At 44.8% G+C, this 24979-nt stretch overlaps 1 protein-coding gene across 14 annotated transcripts in view; it reads left to right on the top strand.

The window, feature by feature from the left end:
• The window catches only part of ARPP21 (cAMP regulated phosphoprotein 21), a 152991-nt gene that overhangs the window by 87389 nt on the left and 40623 nt on the right, over positions 1-24979 (top strand). For 12 of the 14 annotated variants that reach the window (XM_029940468.1, XM_029940467.1, XM_029940464.1 and 9 more), the window contains 4 exons: positions 6330-6511; positions 7579-7683; positions 8623-8883; positions 12829-12958. In XM_029940468.1, coding sequence (XP_029796328.1) covers positions 6330-6511; positions 7579-7683; positions 8623-8883; positions 12829-12958 — 678 coding nt within the window. The remainder of the gene's footprint in view (positions 1-6329; positions 6512-7578; positions 7684-8622; positions 8884-12828; positions 12959-24979) is intronic. The other 2 variants (XM_029940466.1, XM_029940465.1) reach the window with 1 other exon arrangement.

Raw genomic sequence — 24979 nt, 5'->3', positions numbered from 1 at the left:
AATGGTTGCGCATGTGTTATGTGTATATTATTATATATAATCTTGCTTCTAGAAAAAGAAATAAAGTGCTTTCTGGTGCCGAGTTCCAATGCTTATTCATTGGATCCAGTCATTTAGAGCTGGCATCAAAATATCTCCTTTGAAAAAGGATCCTGACTGAGGAAAAGGATCTAATAACACTGTTGAACAGTTTCTCCATAAACACTTCTCTGATCTGACAGATGCTAGACATTAAAATATCCCAAGACCAGGAGGAAAATGTATTACTATCTTATATACCATGGTTGAGTGGTGGGATGTAAGGTGAAAGATGTTTCGTCTTCTTTGGAAATTGTTTATTTTGTGTAAATTGAAAATATGCACATGTGCGTATGTATGTACACATCCATCGTGCATCATATGTACAAGTATGTATGCCTCTCTTCATCTGCGGTGTGTATGTCTGTCTGCATATCTGTCCACCTATCTATTCAGTCTCATATGACCTACAACTGAAACTGGACATTTGGTTCCCTGGGGCTGGGACTCATCTCTCTGTCATTGCTGTGGACCCTTGAAATCCACACCTCCTGCCCTTCCCTAAATACCCTTTTGCCAACTACATGGTAGAAACTCCTTGGTACTAAGAACCAACCAAGCATATGACTGCTTAGCTTCTTGTGTGAATAGTCCTTGGATTCATTGCCTTGTTTCCAGCACATTTGTAAGTTTTTTATAGGAAGGGGCCATATGTGGCCATTTTTGTCACTTCACTAGAGTCGATAGCAAAGTGGTGTTAGGCAGTGTGCTTATGCACAGGTGCTCAGTTATTACATAGTATTGAATAAGTTGATATACTGATGTGAATAGTAGGACAGTTTTTATCTATTTGAGAATGTGGCTCATGGATAAAACTAAGATGAAATAGCTGTATTTCACAGATCTTTTAAAATGTTTTTATTTGTTTAGAGAGGAGGGAGGGGCAGTGAGAGAGGGAGAGAGAGAATCCCAAATAGGCTCCACCCTGTCAGCACATTGCTGGATGAGGGGCTCGAAATCATGAACTGTGAGAACTTTACCTGACCCAAAATCAAGAGTTGGATGCTTAACCAACTGAGCCACCCAGACTCCCCAAAATATGTCTTTAATTTTTTCTTAATTTGAGGATAGTTGACACATAATGCTAAATTAGTTTCCATAGTGATGTGATTCAACTTCCCCATGTATATTACTCTGCTCACCACAAGGGTGGCTAGGATGTGTCAGCAGACAGCACTGTTGCAGTATCGTGGACTATCTTCTCCTTGCTGTGCCTTTCTTCCCCAGGACTTACTCATTCCAAAGCTGGAAGCCTGTACCTCCCATGCCCTCACCCATGTGGCCCATCTCTTCAACCCCCTTACTATATGTATTTCTAAGTCTGATTCTTTTTTTTGATTCGTTTATTCATAAAATATCTGTCTTCAGCATGCATCAAACAAGCAATAACGGCAAAACACTAAGGTGCCTGCCAGTCATTCCTAACAAATGAAACAAAATGAAACTTCCTTTGTCAGCACCATGGACGGGGCTCATGCTAAGTACCCAATAATTGGCTACCTGATTGAAACCTACCCACCGATGTCCTTGCAGGTCCTCAAGTGCAATCCCAACTGTTTATTTTGTCTGGCCTTAGACTCAGCTCTCAGCGGTCTGTTTTTGAGTCAGGACCTCTGGCCTATACTTTCTTTGCTTTTCCGGCACCTGGGTGAGTGAGTCGCTGCAGAGCCTCCTTTTTTCAAAGTCATCCCCGTGTAACATACTCTCATCCTCACAAGGCGAGCCTGAGTTTGACTCTTGAGTTTGATCTTCCTGCTGTCTTGGACTCAGTCTCCTTTTTGAGCATAAAGCTTATCTTTGTTTGGCTGTATTCTTTCAATTCAGAGCTACCCAGAGATGCCAACAGGCATTAACATCCCCCAAGTACTCGTTAATGCCCATATATGTTGTTTTGCCATTTCGCTTTGCCTTCATCTAGTGCAGATCCATGAGTGTGTGAGGTACAGACATGCCATCGCCTGGGACTTGGCTTTGAGCAGCCTTTTAGGGCTCATTTTTTTTCAAATGCCCCCGATGGGCTCTCATAACACTGTACTTTGTGTTTTCTACAGGACTTCTAGCATCTATTTATCCAAACTGTTTGCACCTCTTTCTTAAATGTACCAAGAAGGTTTTGTGTGCTATCTGTAGATGTATCCTTGAAATATCTGAATTAACCCTCACCTATCCATAATCAGCACCATCTCTATAATTTGACCACCTTCTAAAGACTAGGAAAGGAAAATCTTATTTTTTCATGCCCTCTCTATCTCTTTAAATAAATATTCTCCTGCCGAGTACCTGGCAGAAATGCATTGGTGTTAGAAACTGAGAGCATTTGATTACTTGGCTTCTAGTGTGAGTTGCCCTTGGGTTCATTTCCTCATTACCAGCGTATTTATAAGCTCTCTGTGGGGAGGGAATCAGACTCAGTTTTTTGCTTTTGTTTTTGTGTTGTATCCTGGAATGGATAACCAAGTCTTAGTCCTGGTGCAGGCACTCAATAATTTTATACTGATAAAATAATACCTACTGCACATTATTCACGATGATGTGGAGAGTTGAGAACTCTTCCACTGAAGGCCGTGTCCTTGAGGCCAAGGGCACTCAGCCCTGGCTCCACTCAGGGCCCCCTGGCTTACCTCCACTGCTGCACCTGTTACCTGGGCCAGCAAGCATGCCAAGGCCTGCCAGGAATGCTTGGGCTGTTTCTAACATGAGAGCCTCTTCTGAGCTGGCCAGTCCTAGGGCCAACTAGTCTTTCTTTCCCCCTTGGTCCTCAGCAGCTGTCATTCAAACTAATTGGCTGTATTCAGATGTAATTGCAGCTGGATTGGCAGAAATGGCAGAATCTGGGGAGACAACTGTTGCCTGACTTGAAAACCAATAGTCACCTGTCCTCGCACTCTTGGGAAATTGTTTTTGTTCGCTTCCTGGCCTCCATCTTGATGGTTTCTTCTCCTCGTGTCCTTCCACTTCTCCTTAGTGAACATAATAGCTGTCTTTTACACCCTCTTCTAGAAGAACCTACTTCCTCTCCTGACCTAAGGGAGTTCTTAGTGCTTTTCATATGCAATAATTTGGAGATATGTCTTTCATCTGGCTCATAGCACATAACTAATATTTTACACAGAGGATCTAAACATTTTTCAAAAAAGACATCTGAATAATTTGCAGTTATGTTTTTCACCCTAATTATGGTCCATTTTTCATGCTACCTTACTTCTCACTGGGTAAATCGGAAGTTGTAGAAAATATAGTAAAGATCATTTTTTTACTTTCCATTTGTGTGTGTGTGTGTGTGTGTGTGTGTGTGTGTGTGAGCACAGAATGAGACTTATTTTTATTTGTTTATTTTAAGAGAGGGAGGGTAGGGGTAGAGAGAGAGGGAGAGAGGGACAGAAGGAGAGAGAGAGAAAGAGAGAGAGAAACCTAAGTAGGCTCCATGCTCAGTGTAGAAGCATGGACCTGGACACAGGGTTCGATCCCACAATCCTGGGATCATGACCTGAGCTGAAATAAAAAGTCAGACACTCAACCCATTGACTGCCAGGCGCCCCAGAATGAGATTGATTTTGAAATGATTTCTGATGAAGTCATTGTGAACATGGTTTTTTAAATGAGAGGTCTCTAAAATTTTCCTCTTATCTTTTTAAAATTCCAAAAAGGGGAGGGGAACTAAGAATTCTAACACTAAATGGGCCGATAGTTTTTTTGGAAATTGAATTCTTTTTTTTTTTTTTCATTCTTCCCCCAACTGCTGCTTTGGGGGAGGAAAAATGGGCTACAGATTTTAAGTCCAGAAGAAAGTTATTTCTGAAAAAGAAAATAGAACTTAAAACAATGAAATGTAGCTAAAATTAAATGGCAGTGATAGGAAAACAGGAACTGAGGAAGAACATTAATGTTTTAAACACCTCTAAATGGAGCCATTGTTCTGTGACTCTAATTCTGGCTCGTTTGCTTTTCCATCACAGCACAGGGTGAATGGTTATGAAACTGGTGTCAGAACTTCTTTAGTTCTGGTAGGTATGTTCATCAAAATGCAGCATTGAAGGGCCATCTCATACACACGCACACACACACACACACACACACACACACACACACCAGTATATCTGGGCTGAAATTGTGGGCTAGTAATGGGAAACACTAAGCTCCCTCTCCGGGTCCCCACTGGGCTGAAATCAAGGTTGTTTGGCTCCACTTACAACCCCAGCATTGGCCGTCAACACCTACTCCAGAATATTTTCTCACTGTAATTCATAAAATGCACACACCAGGCGTATAGCCTTGGTAGGTGTTTGAACTTAGGAACACCTGTGCGAACACCACCAGGAAGGAGACACAGAACAACCTTAGTCTCTTTTCACGCTTTCTCCTGCCCCCAGTAGAGAGGTCCCACTATTCACACTTCCATTACCATTAAGTGTCATCTGACCTTGAATGTATTTGAAATGCAGTTATACATTTCCATAGTCGCTACCTTTCAGGGACTGGTTTCCTTTACATAGCTCCCATTTTATAACAGTCTGTTCTTGATTAATACCATGCATTGTTTTGTTTTGTTTTTTACTAGAATTCTGCTTCTATAGGTTCGCGCTCTGACCTGTTCTATTTTGTTGCTAATTTTCCTCACACCACTGGTGCTCTTTGGTTGTTTTTCATAAATATTGTTAATGAAAGAGGCTGCTTTCCTCAGCCATCACCTGCTGCCTACCCTGGGCAAGAGTGCGCTCAGGAGCCCCACGTACCAGAACAACATAGGGGGAGGCCTTAGACTATGTGCTTACGGAACTGCCTCTGACATCTCCCTAAATGCAGAGCAGAATATTCTGATTCTTCTCAATCTCTCTCTGCCCGTCCTGAGTGGGATCCCACCTTAAATCACTGCCCCCCACCCTCCTGACTTCTCATGCATTAATGATTTCCAGGCACTCGTGGATGTTTCTCTCGTGTCGCATTGTAGCCTGTACACATTATGTAAATGTGGATAATTCACTCAAGCTGTTTGGTGTAATGGGAAGTGAGAGGACTCTGGAGTCATTCTGACCCGGCCCATCTCCTGGCCCTCGCTGCCTGGATGAGTTGCTTGGTTCGTCTGGGCTCTAGTTTTTTGTGTGTCTAAAGTGGAACGAGATCACTCGTCTAGGAGCTCATTGGAGGAGCTGCACCTTCCTTTTCCTCCTCTTCCATCTGCTGCTCTTTCTCTCTTCCTTCTTTCTTCCCATAACCTTTCTGGTGGGTCTTCATTGCCTCTTCTGCAACCTGGGGAGATGATACTTTCCTTCCTCCCAGAGTCACGCTGAGGGTCCCATGACACTATTTCATAAGCCATCAAGTCCTCCCCAAATAACAGCAATACTAATAGGGCACCATGCTGTTATTTCCAAAAGCAAAATCACGTCTGTTGGCTTCGCTATTACGTGACGATGTTGTGATGCTCTGGTTATGCATCAGTTTTTGGGTCTAAACCCCTGTGTTCTTGTTGTTTCTGTTTAGACAAGTGAGTATATTGATGTCGTATGTTCTGTGGTATATGTCTCGGTAGAACTGACCATGATTCTGACTTGGCAGCAAGGCTAGTGGAAGCGAATCAAATGTAAATAACGTAAATAAAGGGTAACCCAGGGTAGCTGGAGTTGTGTGAAGGGAAGGCAACCCTCTCTCTCAGTGTGTGCCATCCACTGATAACAGTGAGGGGCAGCCAGGAAAACACGTGCCTTCTCGAAGATTGCTTCTCCACAGGTGTTCCCCACTGGGCGCCACCATCCCCAGATGCACTTAGCATTAGCAAATCTCCCCGAAGGCCGTGGATTTATTTGTTGCTTCTTTTTTTTTTCAATGCTTATTTATTTATGCGAGAGACAGAGACAGAATGGGAGTGGGGGAAGGGCAGAGAGAGAGGGCAACATAGAATCCAAAGCAGGTTCCAGGCTCTGAACTGTCAGCACAGAGCCCGATGGAGGGCTCGAACCCTCGAAATGTGAGATCATGACCTGAGCCGAAGTCAGACACGTAACTGACTGAGCCAGCCAGGCGCCCCCTGTGTATTGCTTCTTAAATTGCCCTGGGCTTGCTCAGCTAGCCAGCTTAACCAGATAGGTCATCACCAGGGCAGTCTTCACACTGGGCAAGGTTCTGGTGCCCTGGATCTCCACTGCCCTGCCCCTTGACCTCACACTACTTCTTGGGTATCTTATCAGCACGGCTCTTCCTGCTGAAGGATTGTTTGAGAAGCTCACCTGAACCAGGCTATGATTCCCTTGCAGGCCAGCCCTTTGTGAATCCCGACGGGACCCCTGCCATCTATAACCCCCCCAGCAGCCAGCAGCCCCTGCGAGGCGCCATGATGGGGCCGTCCCAGCAGCCCCCACAGCAGCAGCCCTCCCCCCAGCCACAGCAGCGGGGGCAGCCTCCCCAGCCACACATGGCGGGCCCTCTGGTCACTCAGGTAGGAGCTTGTGGGAAGGCGGGGAGGGGACGTGCTCTAAGACGAAGGCTGCACGGTCCTCAGAGCAGCAGGCGGTGCCTCAGGAAGAGGGGCTATGTGTCACTAGGGCCACCTGCACCCACGCAGAAATCAAACCAGCCTAGAGCCCTTGACAGCAAGTTGGTAAGGTTTCATCTGGATCCTCAAGGTTAGATAGACGTGCCTGCCCCATTCGGCGATCTGCATGGTGGGCACGCTGCGCTGCAGACAATGAATGCCAAGTTTTCCTTTAGGTATGGATGCTGTTTCTATGCATCAAGAAGCCTGTCGTGGAGACTGAACTCATAACCACCACCAGGCCTTTGTGTCATCTTGCTCACTCATTCCCAACACAGCCCATGTGCTCATGGCTGCAGAGGGATCAACAGAAGTCAGTTCATTCTAAGGTGGCCTGGCTGTTAATTGAGAGATGCAGAGTGGCCCTCCCGGCATAGGGCACTGCATGGAAATGTCCACAGGAGACGGTAGCGTTCCAAGCGGGTCGCGAAACTCGTGTCTATTTCTCCCCCTTGCTTTTCAGTCCTTCGGCAATATTTTTAGACCTATTAGAGTCAACTAACAATAACATGAAACGTATTCCAGTCACTTCTTTTATTTTCATTTTTTTAATGTTTAATTTTGAGAGAGAGAGAGAGAGGGTGTGGGTGGGGGAGGAGCAGAGAAAGAGAGAGAAACAAAGACTCTGAAGCAGGCTCCAGGCTCTGAGCTGTCAGCACAGATCCCGACATGGAACTCGAACTCGTGGACCGCAAGATCATGACCCAAGGTGAAATCAGACACTTAACTGAAAGAGCCACGCAGGTGCCTCCATATTGCAGTAATTTCTTAAAGGGGTGTTCACTCCAAGCACACATGTGTCCCCCAAGGCTGGCTAGCTGTGGTCTGCGTGGCTTTGCCTTTCTGTTGGCAGCTGACTCCCCTCTCTGGAGTGCACTGAGCCAAGGGGACCCATCGGGATGTGGTGGGCTTCTGGGGCTCTCTGACCCCAGTGCTTCCCTGTTACCTGATTGGCTCCTTCTTTCCTCCAGTCGGTGCAGGGGCTGCAGGCGTCCTCTCAATCCGTGCAATACCCAGCAGTCCCGTTTCCTCCCCAGCACCTCCTGCCTGTGTCTCCAACGCAGCAGTTCCCCATGGTACCGTATGACATGCTTGTGGCCTTTTCCCTGGGAGCACGTGTTGGCGGTTTACTCCTGTCCTGTGCAGGGCTGGGTGGGGGCCCTGGGCTGACCATCAGGGGGCATATATGTGAGCATCTCATTCCAGAACCCTGCAGCCCATGTCCAAAATGGTGATGTCCCTTCTGTCATCGGTCCCAGCATTGCTGCTTCTGCGGTTGGGTGCCCTGCTGACGCTTTGCCAGCTGAGTAGGAATGGAATGCCCTTAGAATTAGAAGTCAGCAACAGAGAGACCTGTGAACTTGGAGAGAGGGTTTGGGAAATAGCTTCAAGTCCATTGAGATGGTCACCACGTCACCCTCGGTTCCTGATATGGGGGTTCTCCTAGCTCCCCAGTCCCCCATTCTCCCTTCCTTTCCCATCAATGGACTAAATCTTTTTGGACAAGAAGAATGAGCATTGCCCCTAAGTCTCATGCAAGGCAGGTGAGCAATACAGTATACAAAGTATACAAAGGAAATCCCACCCATGGTGGCTGCGTCTCGGCCATGGCCATATGTGATGGTGGCTACCAGGTCCTTGCGCCTCTCTCCAGAAGGCAGAAACTGTGATTATTCATGGCGAGACCAGCTGACCCCTCAGGACAGGATGCCACACCCTCCTTGTCTCCTCACTACCCAGAGGAGCCTGAGTCCTTGGTGACAAGATAATGACACCATTGATAGGGGGAGATTTGGTCAAATTGTTTACCATCTCTGATCCCCGGGTGATTAAAATCTGTATTCTTTTGTTACATTCCCTTGTTGTTGTGGACAGAGATTCCCATTCTGTTGCTGTTTCCAATTTGTAAGTCCTGCCTCTCCCCTGGCGACAAGCATGTGGTCCATGGCTGCCTCTGTGTGCCTCTGCCATTGCTAAGCTGATCTGGCTAATTTTCCTGTTTTGTTTCCGGGCAGAGGGACGATGTGGCGACACAGTTCACCCAGATGAGCCTGAGCCGGCAATCGTCAGGAGAGACTCCTGAGCCCCCATCTGGTCCTGTCTACCCAGCATCCCTCATGCCACAGCCGACCCAACCGCCAAGCTACGTCATTGCCTCCACAAGCCAACAGCTCCCCGCAGCGGGGTTCTCAGGCTCTGGACCTCCCATCTCCCAGCAAGTCCTCCAGCCCCCTCCCTCACCGCAGGGATTTGTGCAACAGCCTCCACCTGCACAGGTAAGTGTGTTTTTCCTCACACCGGTGACCTAGAGTTGATTCCTTGGGTATTTTGATCTCTGTATCTCCATGTAGAATCTCACGAGGTCAACCTGTGTAGGTGGCTCTTTCTGGTCCATACTGAGATTCCCCACCCGCAGAAGCTGGTCTGTCCTATTCAGCCTTTGTGCAAAGCCTCAGGGCTCAGGAAGTAAGTTTGATGAAACTGATCCAACTGCCTATGATACAATAGGGGGCGTGTCCCATTGTCCAGGCTTCTGGTCCGGGACACGGGAAAGCATTCCCTCCTGCGCACTGTCCTGCTCACTGGATTGCCCAGAAAGGAAAAGAAGGAAAAAGAGAGCCTACTCCTGGGGAACTTTCAACTCTCCTCTTCTGCTGTTCTGGAACTGTGTTCTTTCCTCATTTTCTGGAGCTAATCCGGTGCTTCGGGCAGGAGCTCATCTATGAATATAAAGGAGGAAGCGAAAGCGGACATCCACTGTCTTTTCCTCTCCCTGGGGGGGAGCAGAGCTCCCGGTGCTCTCACAGGTAGTCATTAATCATATTTAATTGACTTGAGCATGTAAGACACCACAGATCACTGATTTTTACTGTCTTCCCAAAGACTGATTATCTGTTACTGCTCACCACCAAACATCTCTGGTGCCCTCCTGGGAGTGATTACTGTCAAGATGTAAAATGCAACAGAGGTGTTTTCTGGTCCATTTTCAAGGCACACATATCCCAAGCAAATTCCATCCTAATTAAGAAATATTGCATTGGAAGAGCTGTTTAAAGTACGCTGTCACCTTCGTATTATTTGTTTCACTGCCTTAACATCTTGAATAAATTGTTTTCTTTTCAAGCCACCAGGAAATGATTTTCATTCAGTTATTCACTTTATTTGGAATGATTAATTACTAGTTCATCTTCAATTGCCTTCTCTGAAATATCTCTTCACTAGTAGGACGTAAGGAGCAGTGAAAAAATAATTTTAAGTTACAGGAGGAAGGACCTCATTAATATATTAATTATTTTAGTAAAAAATTAAATACTTTAAGTTTAATTAATGGTAAAAATAGTGTCACTCTTTTATCCTAAATAGCATCTAAGTGTGCTTACCCATTTCTGCTGTCAAGAAGACTTGGCAGAATGCTTAATTGAAGACTTTTTTTTTTTTTATGATTAAAAAAAATCTTCCTTGATGAATGAATTTCAATAGTAGTGCACTGCAGGAGTAAAGATAACTCAGAACCCCTGGTGTGGCGGTAAAAGAAACACTTTCATCCCTTCTTCAGAAGATTTGGAAAGAGAAAGGGGTGGGGGAGAGGGAAAAAAAGACATAACAGATGTTCATGGTTCATGGTCTGTCTGGATTTGTGTGAACCTCTTAGGTACGGGGCATACCCCACAGTGAGTTTCAACTTAGTAAACCTTTTAAAGCGTGATCGCTCCACTATAAAACAGTGAAAAGTACTGAAGATACAGTCAGTCCACAGGCATGTAGAAACCTGTGAAATGTAGGCAGAGAGTGGACCTACCTAATAATCTGGAAGGTTGGTTTTGTCCAACACATCATGTATCCCTTCTGAACGCCCCCTGGAAGGCTAAGGCAGAAACACAAGGACGAAACAAAGAGGGATTTGAAGAAAGTGGTGGGTGAAGAGATTTTTAAATATGGTTGCTTTTTTTTTCTCATTTATTTCCTCTCCTAATCCACTGGTATTTTTGGTTCTCGGTGATTTCACATCGTTGTTTGAAAATATGTTTTCTCGTTTGGGGGCTGTCCTTACCTTTTTCTCCCTTCCAACCTTTCGTCTGGATCCTTTGGTTATTCTTCTGAGCCCCGCTCTGCTTCCTTCCTCCATGAGGAAGGCCTAGGATGGGCCAAGTACCTATGTCACATGTGCTTGATAGGATCGGGAGCTAAAGTTCCTGAGAGCTGGCCAGTGCCCTGCGTGGGGGAGGTCCTGGACAGCGGTGGCCAGTCTCTAGCACAGCCCACCGCGGGAGCAAAGATGGCAGGATGAGAGAGAGAAAAACAAGGACAAAACAGAGCAACCGAGCACTGAAAATTAAAGCTCTCCTTCAAGAGGCTGTACTTTCATCCAAACCATGAGTGCTCAACAGGGTATGGTCAAGTGTTTGAACGGTGTCCCTCATCCCTGAAGATATTTTCATGATTCATATTGAGTCTGAGAGGAGAGACCAAGGACTGGGTATTTATGAGCTTACACTGAAACAAGTCAGAGTTTCCTAAAGGAAAAAACTGTTATTCTTCCTAAAGGACCTATAAATTAATAGAAGATTCATAATATGGAATAAATTCCCTAATAGTTGTTTCTTTTAGGAGGCATCTGATATAGAATGGTGGTAATCTTTAACAGCATCATGAGGTGCCAGAGCCTAACTGAAACCTGTTGTTACTCTAGGATTTCTTGGATTTGATTGTTATAAATTGCCTTACAAAAAAGGGAGAAATAGGAAGAAAAAAAATCACTATACACGAAATGTACAATCAGTTAGTTGCCAAATACTGACCAGTGTTCACTGGAGACTCATTCAGTCTCTTACCCTTGAATGTCCATATCACCAGTCAGAACTAGAATTCATGACAATTCCACCAGATTGTAGAACCACAGCTCAACACGAACTAAGTTATCTTTTGTTCCTACTTTACGCTAAGGCAAGGTCTCTGTGTTCCGGGAGCACAATTGAAGTACACAAGTGTTTCCTATTGGACTTGAACAAATCAGAAAATAACATATCCATTAAAATCACAGGTCTCAAACAGGTGGCTTGTAGTTTTATTCTGTGTATGTGATACTTGAGGGCTATGTGTCCCTCTTTACACTTTAAAGAAAATGATAGAAGAATGGTTAGAAGCTTGGAGCTGAAAAAAGTGTTTAGTAAGAAAGCATTCTTTCTTGACCTGAGGCAGGCAAGGGAGGCTTCCCGAATCCAGAGACGTTTGATTGGAAGCTTCTTGAGAGTACTTAGAATACTTGCAGCCATTCCCAGTCATTAGAAAGTGATAGTAGATGGCATAACGGTATTTTAAACATATTTCCTTTTTTCTGATAGGACATAAATTCTTTTGGATGCTGGCTTGGTGCCCATCACTCTGCTTAGATAGACTTGACCGCATTTTGTACTCCATCCACTGCTTCTTTGAGGCTAGAGATTAGCCATTTTCATATCTCCCCTGTGTTTCCATTAGAAAAATAATTCAAGTTATATATAATGTTTATTTTTTGAAGTTTTATTTATTTATTCATTTTGGGAGAAAGAGTGAGCATGAGCAGGGGAGGGGCAGAGAGAGGGAGTGAGAGAGAATCTCAAGCCAGGCTCTGCCCTGTCCAGAGTCAGGTGCTTAACCAACTGAGCCACCCAGGCACCCCTAAGTTAGACTTAATATTTAAAACTACCATAAACTTTCTGTTGTTGTGGATGACTATTTCATTCACTCTTCTTTCATTTCAAAAGCACAAAGTCCAGTGTTATGAGACAGCATCCACTTGTCCCTCGGGACTAGGTCAGCAGTTAGAGCAGGGCTCAGCAGGGACGGCCTGCTCTGCTTTCTGCTGAGGCAGCTAGACTGGGCTGGAACACCCAAGATGGCCTCACTCGTGTTTCCAGAACATTGGTGCGGTCCCTCCACTGGGGTGTCTCTCTTCTCTGCATGGCCTCTCTCCCCCGCAGGACAGCCTGGTCTTCTTTTCCTGGTGGCCAGATGCCCCTCCTGTGTGAGCTGTCAATCTTTTTAAGGATCAGAAGTCGCTGTGTCTGCCTCACAGCATCAGTCACGCATGTCACACAGCCAGCCCAGGGGGAATGTTCGGTGGCCATCTTTACAATCGACTGTGATTGAGCTATGTCCTAAGCTGACCATATAGCTTACGTTGACCAGTGTTCCTTTACATACTGTTCTTACTCCCAGTGGTTTTTCTCTTTCTCCCACAGATGCCCGTATATTATTACCCATCCGGTCAGTACCCTACCTCAACCACGCAGCAGTACCGGCCCCTGGCCTCCGTTCAGTACAGTGCTCAGAGGGGTCAGACGCACGTGCCACAGGGACTGCAGCAAGCAGGTACCTGGCCTCTCGTTTTCCATTCCCTCCTCTAACCGAGTGATGTTTGCATGTAAATCTCTCGGCTCTCCTCTTCGGATGAGTGTCCAGGCTTGGCAATTCCAATCGCCTCATTTCCCTCACCCAGAAAAGATAACGGAGCGTTGGATTCACTCTGTGTGGACAAGTAAGGGGCACAGGGAGGTGAAGCCCACCTCACTCTGGCACCCCAGACCTGCACGCTGAGCACAGTCTCCACAAATTCTTTGAGGACCTTCTTAGTTTCTTTTAAAGCAGAGTCTCAACTGCATCCTTGCCTTCCTGGGTCATACCTCGTCTTTTTTTTCTTCTCCGTTTTGTTTTTTGTTTTTCCTTTTCAACTTGAAGGCAATCCTTCCCCTGCTCCTCAGGCTAGGTGGACGAAATCAGATTGTTCCTAAACCTTCCTAAAAAGTCCTGTGTGCAGAAGGCAGCCCCGGACCTTGCTGCCCGTGTGGCTCGCTTTCTCGAGGGCCACATGCGTGCCACCCAAGGCTTGGCAGACACTGTGCAGTGGGAAGGGGGGCCGATACACTGTACGAGAGTGAGTAGCAGGTCTCACAGTGAACCGGTCTCTTTCCCTACTGTGTCACACTCCTGACGGCGTGCCGGCACCCACACAGCGGCAGGAACCCAGCAGGGCTGAGTGACTTGGACTAGGGAGAGCCCTGGGTCCTGTCCGCTGACCGCTCCGCAGGGGAAACTGCTCATTGCCAAGTCCAAGACCGCCCACCTGGAGGACTCTGCCTTCCGTAAGTAGGTCATGCCAGAGCTGGCTGTCTCGCCGGCATCGTCTGTGCGGGATAGAAGGCTATGCGGATGTGATGTGTACATATATGTGTGTGCTATACATGCAGGGCATGTTCAGGTTTTATAAGCTGATGAAAAGCACTGTCCTTGCCAAGGTTCAACACCAAAAACAGACACCCTGAGAATAGGAACGTGGACGTGACTAGTATCTTGTCAGATTGGAGAAATAATTTGATTCCTCTGTATTGGTGATGATGATATGTTCTATCGTATATGATAGATATTTGATAGATAGTTGGCTCATCTCATGTGGGAGAAGACTTAGAGGAACGTATAGTGGTCTGCCAGACTCTTTTTTGTTTCAGCACTGTGTTAGCTTGGGGAAAAAATCTACATTGACCTCTGAATTGACTTTACATTTTTCTTTTTTTTTTATTAATGTTTATTTGTTTTTGAAAGAGAGGGAGAGAGAGTGTGTGTGCTCAAGACAACATCGGCAGGGAAGGGGCAAGGAGAGAGGGAAACAGAAGGTCCAAAGCAGGTTCTGTGCTGACAGCAGAGAGACTAACATGGGGCTCGAACTCATGAACCATGAGAGTGTGACCTGAACCCAAGTCTGACGCTTAACCAAATGAGCCACCCAGGCGCCCCTACGGTTTTCTAATAATAACACAAAAATGTTTACAATAATTAGTTATTTTTTTTAAAAGCATTTGGTAATAGTTTCTCTAAAGTTGGAATATGTTATATCTCTATCACTTGGTGATAACTATGCTATCAACTTAGATACATATGATAATAATGTGCTGCGTGCCTTCCTAGTGCTAACGATTGCAATGGTTAAGTTATGCTCTCCTAGCCGCTGGCCCAGCGGCCACAGTGGAGTTTTCCTTTCAGTTGCCAAAGCCTTTAGGAGAGAGATGCAGACATCCAGTGATAATGATTCGCTAAAGTTTAGTTTCCTGCCATTATTTGACAGTTTTCTAAAGAAATGTGTGAGTCTTGCATTAGGGTATATAGTTCCTTCATGGGAATGCAGTTACAGACATGCCAGAACTTACCAAGTCAGAAAACCCAAGGTTTGTGTGCAGCGCTGAGAAAGTTGGATGACTATGTTTACCCGAAAGTAGATTTAAGAGAAGGCTTGGGCTTCCCCTGACCCTCCCCCATGAACTTCATTGGTGAGTGTCAACACCAATGAGAACACTGTGATATTTTTTATCATTTTAAAAACATTGTGGCTGGGGCGCCTGGGTGGCTCAGTTGGTTAAGCATCCAGCTTCAGCTCAGGTTATGATATGGTTCGTGTGTTCGAGCCCCATGTCGAGCTCTGTGCTGACTGCTAGCACAGAGCCTGGATCCTGCTGAGGATTCTGTGTCTCCCTGTCTCTCTGATATTCCCCCCCTCACGCTGTCTCTCTCTTTCAAAAATAAAAGTAAAAAGAAATAAAACATTGTGGTAGAGGGGTGCCTGGGGGGCTCAGTTGGTTAAGCGGCTCACTTTGATTCAGGTCATGATCTCATGTCTTGTGAATTTGAACCCTGCTTTGGGCTCTGTGGTAACAGCTCAGAGCCTGAAGCCTGCTTCAGATTTTCTGTCTCCCTCTCTCTCTTTGCCCCTCCCCTACTCACACACTCTCTCTCTCTCTCTCTCTCTCTCTCTCTCTCTCTCTCTCTCTCTCTCAAAAGTAAACATTAAAAAGATTTAAAAACATTTAAAAACATTGTGGGAGAATTTAGGGGTACAGAACCTCTCTCTACCATCTCACAGAGACCTGACTGGCCCCGGCTACATCTCATGGAAGCCTGGTGACATTGACTTGTCCCATGCCCCCACATCACCATGGGGATGCCACCCCCAAGGTGCAGTAATGACACTGTAATTAGAAAGGTGCATTTCAAAGTGGTATCATGCTCACAATAGAAGTGAGTGCATCGGGTGTCAAAGAAGTGAGTGGAGCTGAGGTGGTCTTTGGGGACTGGGGGGGATGAGAAAAGGGAAATGATGCGTGAACGAAATCCTCCCCAAAGAGACACCATAGACCCACACATGTGGCCTGCAACTTTTGTGCTCCTAGCTTTTGAGACAGCCACACCCAATATCAGCCTAAAATCTCCATGCAGTTTCCACGGGGTGTTGCATTTACTGAAGGTTTGGGAAGGACAGACGGTGTCCCCTGACCTCACTAGAATTCGCGTCTTCTGACAAACCACGGTATTTTAGCTCATGCAATGGCTCTGTGACAGCACGTGACTACAGCCAGGTGTCCTGTTCCTGAGTTGAGTGACACTAACAGAGGCTCCCCAAAGGGCCTGGTGGTCACTTGGGGGAACAACTCTGTGTTGACGGAATGCCACACGGACAACAGAGCCTCTGGGATAATGGAAAAAGCTGCATTTCCTGGAGGAGCTTGCAGATAGGCCCCCTCTCTCTGGAAATGGCCCTCAGGACCGAGGACGCTCTCTAACTAGCTCTCCCTCCTGCCTCCTGCCATCTTGCCCCCTAGACCTGACCCGCCCCCAACCTTCCTAGGCTACTGACCAGATTACGTTCGAGTAAACGCAGCATCCCATGGTAGGACATTAGTGTGGAGGAAAGTGGTGTCGGTTATAACCAAATGAGATTTGAATCCCAATTTGCTTCTCAGCAGTGTTCTTTATTTTTACTTTTTTTTTTCATGTTTATTTATTTTTAATTTTTTTACATTTATTTATTTTTTGAGAGACAGAGACAAAGCAAGAATGAGGAAGAGACAGAGAGAGGGAGACATAGAATTCAAAGCAGGCTCCAGGCTCTGAGCCGTCAGCATAGAGCCCAACGTGGGGCTCGAACCCACAACCATGAGTTCATGACCTGAGCCAACCTGAGCCAAAGTCAGCCGCTCAACAGACTGAGCCACCCAGGCTCCTGGACATTTATTTATTTTTGAGAGACAGAGCAAGACAGAGCCTGAAAGGGGGGAGGGGTACAGAATCTGAATCAGGCTCCAGGCTCTGAGCTGTCAGCACAGAGCCCAACACAGGGCTCGAACTCATGGACCATGAGATCATGACCTGAGCTGAAGTGGGATGCTTAAGCAACTGAGCCACCTGGGCACCCCCTTGGTTGTGTTTTTAACCTTTATTTAATTGTAGTGAGAAGTGTCTCTTCCTTGTCCTACATTCCTGGCCAAACTGAAATCTCTGTAAGTCACCACATCTTTCCTAGGCCTTAAAACTACGTGCACACAGTGAATTTTTATAACATAAATGGGATATTCTGCAATTGAGGAAGTAGGACCCTAGAGTTACCCTGAAGACCAATAGGGGAACACAAATTCTTCCTCCTGGTGATTTCGTTCTCCTTACTCTTTACCAGTGGCTGATGACCCTATGCTGATGGGTATTATAAACAAAGGGTATTAAAATTAAGAAATTTTGGAGAAATTAAATGGTAGATTTTAACAGTGATCTCTGGATTTTGTAGCTACATATACAAGGGACATCAAAACTTTAATATAAAAGCATCCCTAATGGGAAAAATAATCTGCTGTCAATTTAACATTATCAGGTACCCCCAACAGTGAAGGCAGATACTTTTCTACATGAGACAGTTGCTGATGACCCAAAGCCACGAAGAAAGGCAGTTATCTGAGCTAAAAAGACTGTGGTTTGCAAATCCTTCCAGCTTGGAAAGACTTGGAAGTGGGGGCGTCCTACCTGAGAACAGATTTCTTCCCCAGGGGCGAACACTGAAGTGAAGTGCTGTTGAATAAACCTTACATTTCTTCATGCTTTAGGCTTCCGTAGTAGTTACCAGATCACTGTTAGGTAATCCCTGTGTTGCCATGGTTTTATTCTGGTTTAAAAACATTTTGAAGGCCACAAAAATGTTAGCAGTAATTACATCCACCATCCGTTGGGTCCCTAACAGGCTCGTTGCTGTGTGCAGTATCTGCAAACATGGTACTGTTTCACATCCACCGCAAATATACAAGGAAAGTACGAGCAGTTAGCGCCCCTGTTCAGAAATACATCACTCAGGGTCCCAAGGGGAGCACTCAGGCTTGACTGATTTTAAGCCTGCACATTAACCACTTTCTCATAATCACATAAACATAGTTTATTGGTTTTCCCTTTATTTACTATCATGGATGATCATAGCGTGTTGGAACTGAACCAGCAGGGCCATGTTACGGAGGCAAACATTTCAGTGTCCAAGTGCACAGGCTGGCTAATAGCAGGACAGAGGAGGAACTCTAGACATGGCCTCCTGACCCATCACGGGCTTTCATACTCCTTTGTAGAGCTGGCCACTAACAGCAAATGACAGTGCAGCTGAGACATTTATGTGTGGATCACACATTGGAGAGAGAGAGAGAGAGAGAGAGAGAGAGAGAGAGAAGAATTGGCCTTGGATCTTGTATCTAACACCAAATTCCCTTTTTAGTTTCACTAAAAAAAATACATGTAATTTCATCCTCCACTGTCCATAATCTTGAACATGTTCTAAAAAACCACAAAAATGGGCTTGTAAATTCCTATGCACTTTCATAATTGGACATGTAGGGTGAATACTTCCTGATTTTGTGTTAGAATAATAGTAGCCTCATAAAATGATTTGGGGAGCAAACCTCCTTTTCTGAGTTTTAGAAAGGATTTCTGTAAAAATGGGGCTGAATCTTCCTTAAATGACATTGCCTGTCCCTGGCGATGTTCAGAAGCATTATTTTTTTTTTTACTTTTTATGTAAACATAATTCCTAGAGCCTTTTAATTTTGAAATTTTTATGAATATTAGAGTATTCAGATGACCTGTCTCATCTTTGCTGAGTTTTGATCTTTTGTGGTCATTGAGGAATTGGTTCATTTCTAAGAAGTTGTTGGATTTATGAGTGGAAAGTTATTAGTGGCTTTTCCTTATTACCCTTTGACCGGCTGCAGAACATGTTGGGATACCCCGTTTTATTCTTGATATTGGTGATTTTTAAATGGTCTCTTCTTATTTTTATAAATCATGCTAGATGTATCAATTTCATTGATCTTTTCAAAGAACTACCACTTTGTTTTATTGGTTTTCTCTGTTGCTTTATTGTTTCAATTCCATTGATTTCTGTTCTTTTTTATTTTCTTCCTTCTGTACATTTTAGCTCTGTTTTGCTCAATGTAATGTCTTGAGGTAGAAAGTGAGATTACTGATTTAAGATTTTTTTTCTTTTTTTAAAAATTTTTTAATGTTTATTTATTATTGAGACAGAGAGAAACAGAACATGAATAGGGGAGGGGCAGAGAGAGAGGGAGACACAGAATCCAAAGCAGGCTCCAGGCTCTGAGCTGTCAGCACAGAGCCCAACACGGGGCTCGAACTCATGGACCATGAGATCATGACCTTAGCTGAAGTGGGATGCTTAACCGACTGGGCCACCCAGGTGCCCCTGAGACATTTTCTCTTTTCTAATGTAAGCATTTAATGCTCTAGGCTTCCTTCATAGCCCTGAATGAGCAACATACCATGTATTTTTATGTGCTTTATTTTCATTTTCATTCTTTGTATGTGTTTTTTTTCTTTGAGATTTCCTCCTTGATCTGAGGATTATTTAGAAGTGTTTTGTTTGATACCCAAGTGTCTGCAGGTTTTCCTGTTGTATTTCTGTTATTGATTCTAGACTGATTCTATTACAGTCAAGGGATATACTCTGTCTGACTTCAGTTCTTAGAAGATTGTTGAGGTTGGGTTTTATGGACCAGGATATGATCTAACGTGTGAATGTTCCATATGCCCTTGAAAAAGCTGGGTATTCTGCTGATGTTCGTGCAGTGTCTGGATGTGCCAGTTACATCCTGTTAGCTTATTCTGTTGTTCAAATCTTCAATATTTGTGCTGGTATTCTGCTTACTAATTCTCTGTCTTGCTGAGAGATGATAGTCACAACCCCAGCTCTTAAGACTTCCTATAGTCCCGACATCAATCTCAGGACAAAGGTTTCCCTGAAGTCCAAGGATGCAGAGGAGACTTTGAAGTTATTTAAAGCATGTTACGTGTCCCCCGGGTGGCTCGGTCGGTTAAGTGTCTGAGTTCGGCTCAGGTCATGATCTTGCAGTTTGTGAGTTTGAGCCCCACATCGGACTCTGTGCTGTCAGCTCGGAGCCTAGAGCCTGCTTCAGATTCTGCGTCTCCTCTCTCTCTGCCCCTCCCCTGCTCACACTCTATCTCTCCCACTCTCTCAAAAATAAATAAACATTTAAAAACTAAAATAAAACACGTTACCATCTGGGTTTTTTTCCCCTCAAATAAGAAAGAACTGTTTCATTCCCTGAAAAAAAGTTAGAAAGAGTCTGGGAAGTCAGGCCCTGGGTCCCGTGGGTCTGGGTCGGCTGTTCTGAGACATAGTGCCTACAACCCTCTCCTGTCTGGCTTCCAGCACTTTGCCTAATGCCAGTGATATCACTCCAGGTTTAGCTGCAACAATAATGTAGATTACCATCTACAGTAGGCGGTCCAATAGTTCTGTCCTTCCAGAGGATCTGGAGCGTCTAGATTCTTGAATGTCAGCAAAGTAGAACAATAGGAAAAGAGAGTGGCAGTGGAACAGAGCGGGAAGGGGGAGATGCAATGCTTGAGTGAGCCCTGGATTCATTTAGATTATTATAATGGTGACCGCTCCCTTGGTGTAGATTCTGAAAACTGTGGAGATGCCGGTCACCTCTGCTTTTTCCGCATTTTCCTGCACCCCTCCCCCACTCTGGATCATCTGCTGAATGCTTTGTTTGTGGTAAAAACTGGTGTCGTAGAGCACTTTCCATGAAAATGGTTTACTTTTGAAATGGTAGCTCAGAAGGAAAGCAGGAAGAGGAAATCTTCAAGAACACATATTACTGCAAGAGCCCAGGCAGCTTTTGTGGGGTCTCCGTAAGCCTCTTGACGTTACTTGTGCTCTGGTCCTGTCAGGGCTCCGTGTTGGGTAAATGATGAGCCAACCCACCTTGTAGAGCAGAATTAGAATCTTTGCAAGAGACAGTGGCGGGGTGTTTAGAATTGTCTTTAGACAGTCTCCACAGCCGTCATGAGGTAGGAATAGTAGAAGTAGAATTTAAACGCTTAGTTTGGTTGAATGAGACTGATGGTAGCCTCCTGCCCGATATGGAGGCTCTCTTGTCAGAGGCAGAAAAGGGGCTTTTCCTCCCTCAGTATTTACAGATTCGGTGACACGTGTCAGTTTCAGAAATCCAGCAAGCTTACTCAGTCTGACAGAATCTGAACTTTTCTTAAAATTTTTTTTTACGTTTATTTATTTTTGAGAGACAGAGAGACAGAGTGTGAGCAGAGGAGGGGCAGAGAGAGAGGGAGACACAGCATCTGAAACAGGCTCCAGGCTCTGAGCTGTCAGCACAGAGCTGGATGCAGGGCTAGAACCCACGGACTGCGAGATCATGACCTGAGATGAAGTTGGCTGCTTAACGGACTGAGCCACCCAGGCGCCCCTTGGCTTTGAACTTAACGTGCAGGTTATAAGGAGAGCATGCAGACAAGAGTAAACTACTATCCAGAAAGCGTGGAGATGTGTTATCACCCCTACCCTTCCTCATTCTTAAAACACCTCCCACACCTCAAAGTAGAGAAAACAGACAGGAGCCTTGCAACAGGCTTCCCGTTGTCCGGGTGAATAAGAAAGAAGAATGATAGATGCAGATAAAGAGTGTTTGCAGTGAATTCAAGATGTATGTAAATAAAAGGCTTATGGAGAGCATCCAGGGAGGAGAAAACCAGGTCAGCGCACATAGATCCTGTTTGTTTTATTTTGCTAACTGACGCAAGATAACAGCATAGTATGGGAATCTTTAGGGACACTCTGACCTTTAGGATATAGATTGCATTGATCCAAACCTCCATTCTACATACTCGAGAAACCTTTTGCATGTTGGAAATTCTTCACTGAAGAACTGGAGAATCGGAGGGGTCGGCCTGTCAGAAACACTCTATATAAAGTCCACTGGATTTTTCTGTGCCTCTCTGGATGCCTGCAAAGAGCGTGGGAATGCCCCTCCCCCATGTGTTGGGGGTGTTGGAGGGAGGATTACTGTGGCTGATGCTCCCCAAATGTTAAGGATCATGAACACCACCCAGGATCTTGAGCAAATGCACATACTGACCCATTGGCTCTGGGGTGAGTCCTGACATTCTGCATTTCGATCACACTCCCGGGGATGCTGGTGCTAATGGTCTGTCGTCTGGAGAGCAATGCCATAGATAGCAAATGTTTAATCATGGCCGGTCTGTGCACAGGCTGTTGCAGTGGGATGGAACCCGCCCAAATCACGCTGTGGTTTGATATTATTTATATCTGAGGCAAAAATCTAATACTTCATAGCTATCTTATGACTCATGAATTATAGCTGGTGAGTATTTAGAATGAATGTACTAACTTGTACAGATCCAAATTTTGAGATAGAAAGTAAATATATCATGATTCCTCTACACAGTAGGCACTCTTAAGTGTTGAAAGAATGAAAAATATGTGTGCTTATTTTATTTTATTTTTGTATAGAGGAAGAGCATGCACTTGAGTAGGGGAGAGGGGAAGAGAGAGTGAGAAGGAGAGAGAGAATCTCAGACAGGCTCCATCCCCAGTGCAGAGTCCAACAGGAGGCTCAGACTCACAACTGTAAGATTATGACCTGACCCAAAATCAAGGGTCATATGCTCAACTGGCTGGGCCACCTGAACCCTGTGTACCAGTTTCCAAGTTAGCGTGCACATGGAGGATTGGGGTGTTTGTGGGTGTGCAGGTGTGCGTACATGTGAGAGAGAGGGAAGAAAGGAGAATATGTGAAGAATTAAAAGGCTACATGGAACCTTTCAGCCATCCATTTCAAATATGAATAAGAGTAAAACTGTACTTAAATGTTATAAAAATCAAATAGAAAGACAGCCTAGGGGCCCCTGGGTGGCTCAGTTGGTTGAGCGTCTGACTTCAACTCAGGTCATGATCTCATGGTTCATGGATTTGAACCCTGCGTCGGGTTCTGTGCTGACAGTTCAGAGCTTGGAGGCTGCTTCAGATTCTGTGTGTGTGTGTGTGTGTGTGTGTGTGTGTGTGTGTGTGTATGTCTACCCCTCCCCTGCTCGTGCTCTTTCTCTCCCCCTCTCTCTCAAAAACAAATAAAACATTTAAAAAATACAAAGACAGCCTAACACACCAACCCACATCAACAAACAAATATACACATTTTTCAAAGTTCGGACATTTGCCCAAGGGCCACTTTCAGGGATATAATATATTCAGATTTTTGTGTGCTCAGTGATTTAGGAATTTCTATAAATTTAAAGTAATGATATTCTCATTAAAATTCATTCCAGCTGACTGATTTTGAAGTGGTCAGGTGGCAGGAATAACCAGGCTCTGAAAATCTACGCTTAGCACCCTTAGTTCAAGGCAGCTCCCTCCTTCCTTCCTTTACTTCCCTTCTGAGTGTTTAGCAAAGGGGTGGACATGGTGACATCTCTGGCAGAAAGACATAATTATCTGCAACATGTATATTTGAAAACGGACCACAGCCTTGGCTCCTTTCCTGATGGGTCAGCGTAGAAGTTCAAAAGCGGCAGCATATTTAGCCGCCTTTTCTCTGGTCGTAGTACTATCTTTGTTGTGGTAGAATATTGTTCATATGAACGTCTCCTAGGAAGAAAATAGATTCTTGTCTCTTTCATGTTGTTCTGCAACACATTTGGGATGGAGAGAAATGTACCTTAATGGAGTCTATAAATTGCCTTCACCAGAGTACTTCTGTGAAGTTGACATTGAATCCTGCATTTTTAGCTTGACTTCTTAATCAGCATCAGTGTGATAGGAGAGAAGTTTTACCTTTAAAAAAGTATTTCTCTTTCTTTGTATTCCTCACCTTGACTTTTTTCCCACTGGGGATGGGTGGAGATGGGGAGAGAGGACATCAGTGCTAAGAAAGAATTTAGAATTCCAGTGTGACCAGGAAGGTACATTAGCCTCTAGACAGTGGGATTTTCTTTTTCATTTTCTTTTTTAAAGTTTATTTATTTATTTTGAGAGAGAGAGAGAGAGAATGGGGGATGGGCAGAGAGAGAGAGACAGAGGGGAGAGAATGGGGGAAAGACAGAGAGAGAGACAGAGGAGAGAAAGAGAGAGAGAGAGAGGGAGAGGGAGAGGGAGAGGGAGAGGGAGAGACAGAGACAGAGACAGAGACAGAGAGACAGAGAGAGACAGAGAGAGAATCCCAGGCAGGCTCCTCACTGTCAATGCAAGTTAGTGCAGATCAACTCGGATCTGCACAGAACCTGACACTGGGCTCAAGTCCATGAACTGCCAGGTTGTGACCTGATGGAAATCCAGAGTCAGCTGGGTTTAACCGACTGAGCCACCCAGACCCCCGCACCGGGTTTTCTTTTTTAGTCTCAAATCGCCTTCCCCAAACTTGATGATTTTAAAAATATTTATTTGTCTAACTATCTTATATACAATTTACATGCATTTTAATATTTTAAACCTCACAAATCAGATTATCAATTTTTAAATACATTTTTAAAAATGTATAACCAATAATCACTCAGAGAAGCAATGCAGAAATTGTTACAGTCAACCGCTTTGAGATAGCCCTTTATACGTTGGGGGGGGCCTACATTATTAAGTTACTAAAAGCAGAGGGGGTCAATTATCAAAGAGTTACCTGAGGATTTAATTGTCTGATTTCTGTTAACATCAGTGGAAGTCACATGGATAAATCCTTGTGGAACATGTTGTTCTGAAAATATGGGTCTGGAAAAGGTTTCTATGGAAATATTCATGTGTTTCTTTCATTAATTGGTCTAATTATTCTGTTTACAGAAATGAGAATGAGAAGTATTAAGCTGGGGTTATGGGTAAGGTTAACATTATTAGGAACAATAATAGGAATTATGTTATTTTTAGGTCTGAAAATCTTAACAGGTTGCCAAGACAGTACAGGCGGCCAGGTTCTCTGTGTCCCCTAGGAGGTTATTCAACATGGTTTTTTTTTCTTTTTTTTAAGTTTATGTGCTGATGGGGGAGGGGCAGAGAGAGGAGGAGAGAGAGAGAGAAAAAAAAAAGCGAGGGAGAGAGAGAGAATCCCAAGCAGGCTCTGCATTGTCAGCACAGAGCCGGATGTGAGGCTCCAACTCATGACCCCTGAGATCATGACAGGAACCGAAGTCTGACACTTAACACTCCCAGGCTCCTCCAACACGTTTCTAATAGTTACTTTATGTAGCTTTTGGGGTTTATAT

The sequence above is a fragment of the Suricata suricatta genome, chromosome 5, assembly GCF_006229205.1.
Source record: "Suricata suricatta isolate VVHF042 chromosome 5, meerkat_22Aug2017_6uvM2_HiC, whole genome shotgun sequence".
Classification (NCBI taxonomy): Eukaryota; Metazoa; Chordata; class Mammalia; order Carnivora; family Herpestidae; genus Suricata; species Suricata suricatta.
The sequence above is the reverse complement of the archived record's forward strand: the minus strand, read 5'-3'. Positions and strand labels throughout refer to the sequence as shown.